Source organism: Sapajus apella, unplaced genomic scaffold (genome assembly GCF_009761245.1).
Source record: "Sapajus apella isolate SASKATOON/1434 unplaced genomic scaffold, GSC_monkey_1.0 scaffold7, whole genome shotgun sequence".
NCBI classification, from domain to species: Eukaryota; Metazoa; Chordata; class Mammalia; order Primates; family Cebidae; genus Sapajus; species Sapajus apella.
In genome coordinates this window covers 10,084,937-10,088,256 of record NW_022436947.1, presented here as the reverse complement: position 1 = coordinate 10,088,256, position 3,320 = coordinate 10,084,937, and the positions used below count along the sequence as shown (strand labels likewise).

Below are 3,320 nucleotides of genomic sequence, written 5' to 3'. Positions count from 1 at the left end.
CCCAGCGCCCTTATTACTTTTCAAAAAGGATTTGCAACTCTGGAGGCAAAAATTGTTGAAGAGCTTTGAAAAATAAACATTCCTTGTAGCTATTTTACTATGTTTATATTATTAGTTGTTTAATTACAGCCTCTGATGGGCTTCGCACAGGTGGATATCTAATACTGACCAGGGCAACTCATTTAACTCAGGGATGAACACCCCATCTTCTATCATAGGGTGCCTCAAGATTATTATAGTTTTGCTGGGTGCAGTGGCTTACACCTGTAATCCCAGCACTTTGGGAGGCCGAGGAGGGCGGATCACCTGAGGTCAGGAGTTCGAGACCAGCCTGGCCTACATGGTGAAACCCCATCGCTACCAAAAATACAAAAATTATCTGGGTGAGGTGGCAGACGCCCGTAATCTCAGCTATTCGGGAGGCTGAAGCATGAGAATCGCTTGAACCCAGGAGGCGGAGGTTGCAGTGGGCCGAGATCGTGCCACTCCAGCCTGGGTGACAAGAGGGAAACTCCATCTCAAAAAAAAACACAAAAAACTGCATTGTCCGTGCAACTGTTAAGTACCGTGGTTGCGGCTTGTTGCTTTGTCCACAGAAATAAAGCTCTGAGACTTTCCTGCTTCTGCCCAGTGCCCTGCGGGTCCCATAACCCCAGGTCTCCACTCCACAGGACCACCCCCAACCCCAGCCTCCTCAGTTTTCTCTCGTGACCCCTGAGCATTTTTCTCTCCACTTTTGAAACCAAACCACCCCAGGCAGTGAGGTTTTAACCTGAAACACACTAAATACAGAGAGTGAGGCCCCTCTTGCACCATAGACAGTTGTCGAGCCTGGACTTGCCTGACCAGATTTCTAACCTTGGATTCAGTTTTTGAAGATGTTTTCTTCTTCGTCTGTCCAGTAAGTTTAATGATCAATAGCTATGGTTTGCAGAGCACTTACTGTGTGCTGGGCCCTATTGAAGCACATATTATTTAATTTTCACGACAAACCTATGAGGAACAAACAATTGTCTTCCTATTTTACAGATAAGAAAATTGAGACCTAGGCCAGGTGTGGTGGCTCACACCTGTAATCCCAGTACCTTGGGAGGTCGAGGCAGGAGGATCGCCTGAGGTCAGGAGTTCGAAGCCAGCCTGGCCAACATGGAGAAACTCTGTCTCTACTAAAAATACAAAACTAGCTGGGTGTGGTGGCAGGTACCTGTAATTCCTGCTACTTGGGAGGCTGTGACAGGGGAATTGCTTGAACCCGGGAGGTGGAGGTTGCGGTGAGCCAAGATCACCCCATGGCACTCAAGCCTGGGCAACAAGAGCGAAAGTCCATCTCAAAAAAACTCATGAAAGCAACGTAAAGTGGATGCTCCAGGAGGACCTATGAGTGAAAGTTTCACCAGAGGCTCCACAGGTGGGCATTCAGGCATGGAAGGGCAATAATTAGAAGAAAGCATCGTGAGAGCCGAGGATGACTGTGTATTACAAGCACTCCAGTTTGAAACCAGGCTGTGTTACCCCGGGACTCAGGTCTATCAGAGGGATTCCTTTACTTGCATGGAGCCCTTTACCTGCATGGAGCTACACGGAGAGTTCAAAAGCCTTCAAGCAGAGAATTTGTCATAGGAATGAGAGAGTCACACACCACTCAGGTTCTAGAACTATAGGCCAAGGACAGAGAGGAGATTCAACTCTGAGGCCAGAAAGTATCTATTTCCCAGGCTGTCCTGTGGCCCAGCTCCCACAGCAAGAAGACTGAATCACAGAGGAAATCAAAACAAGAAGCCAGGCACAGTGGTTCGTGCTTGCAATCCCAGAAACTTGGGAGGCCAAGGTGGGCAGATCGCTTGAGCCCAGGAGGTGGAGACCAGCCTGGTCAACATAGGGAAACCCCATCTCTACAAAAGATTTTTAAAACTCAGCCACGCATGGTGGTGCAAATCTGTAGTCTCAGCTACAGGGGAGGCTGAAGTGGGAAGATCATTTCAGTGTGGGTGCGCAAGGCTGGATGACAGTGAGACACTGTTTTTTGTTTGTTTATTTTACCTACTGATTTAAAACTTTATTGTTAATTTTTAAAATGGGGGAAAAAACTTTTATTGGCAACCATCAAAGAGATATTCACAACAAGACTTTAGAAACCCCTAAACAGATGATTTTCCCTCAACTCGTCAGGCTGTAACAGATTTTAAACCAAGCTGGAGAAATCACTCCAGCTCTGGCCACAAACTAATCTCTACATCCTGGCCTTCATCCTGGCTGGAAGCTGGCTTCATCCAAGGGCCCAGTTCGAGGGCATTCATGGTTTCCTCCAGTTTGAGCATCCCTCGTTCCTGGTGCTGGCAGTGCCGCTCAGCCACAGACTGGAGCATCCACTTGGCCCGGAGCTTATATATGTAGGAGCCGTAAACCACGACCTTGGTGAAGTGTGGAGACTCCAGAGCCTTTAGCTTGAGCATGGCCTTGCTCACCTGTTCGATGTAAGGGATTCGACATCCTTCCCGGCCGAAGATGGCTTCCAACAGCCGCGTCGGGACCTGGAACACCTCTGGATCTTTCAGGTCTTCGGGAACTTTCACCCACGGTGGGATACGGTATTTCTATGTTCCAGGAGCGTTACCATCTTATGACCCTCACAAGCAAAACCACACCACTCTAGCACAAGCCAGCAGACCCTGTATTTTTTTTTTTTTTTTTTAAAGGCCAGATCGGGCACGGTGGCTCACGCCTGTAATCCCAGCACTTTGAGAGGCTGAGGTGGGCGGATCACAAGTTTAGGAGTTCAAGACCAACCTGACCAATATAATAAAACCCCATCTCTACTAAAAATACAAAAATTAACTGGGCCCGGTGGCGTACACCTGTAGTCACAGCTACTTGGGAGGCTGAAGCAGGAGAATCACTTGAACCTGGGAGGCGGAGGTTGTAATGAGCCTATACTGCACTACTGCCCTCCAGCCTAGGTGACAGAGAGAGACTCCATCTCAAAAAAGTAATAATAATAAAAATAAAATAAAATAAAAGGCCAGTTGCAGTGACTCATGCCTGCAAATCCCAGCACTTTGGGAGGCTGAGGTGAGTGGATCACTTGAGGTCAGGAGTTCCAGACCAGGCTGATCAATATGGTAAAACCCCATCTCTCCTAAAAATACAAAAATTAGCTGGTGTGATGGTAGGCACCTGTAATCCCAGCTACTCGGGAGGCTGAGGCAGGAGAATCACTTGAACTGGGAGGCAGAGGTTGGAGTGAGCTGAGATCGTGCCACTGCACTCCAGCCTGGGCAACAGAGCAAGACTCTGTCTCAAAAAAAAAAAAAAAAAAAAAA

The 3,320-nt window shown here is 47.9% G+C and overlaps 1 protein-coding gene across 1 annotated transcript in view; it reads right to left on the bottom strand.

The window, feature by feature from the left end:
• Positions 1 to 2,201: 2,201 nt before the first annotated feature.
• The window catches only part of LOC116550053 (developmental pluripotency-associated 5 protein-like), a 3,240-nt gene continuing 2,121 nt past the window's right edge, over positions 2,202 to 3,320 (bottom strand). The window contains exon 2 of the mRNA XM_032275782.1: positions 2,202 to 2,594. Coding sequence (XP_032131673.1) covers positions 2,202 to 2,594 — 393 coding nt within the window. The remainder of the gene's footprint in view (positions 2,595 to 3,320) is intronic.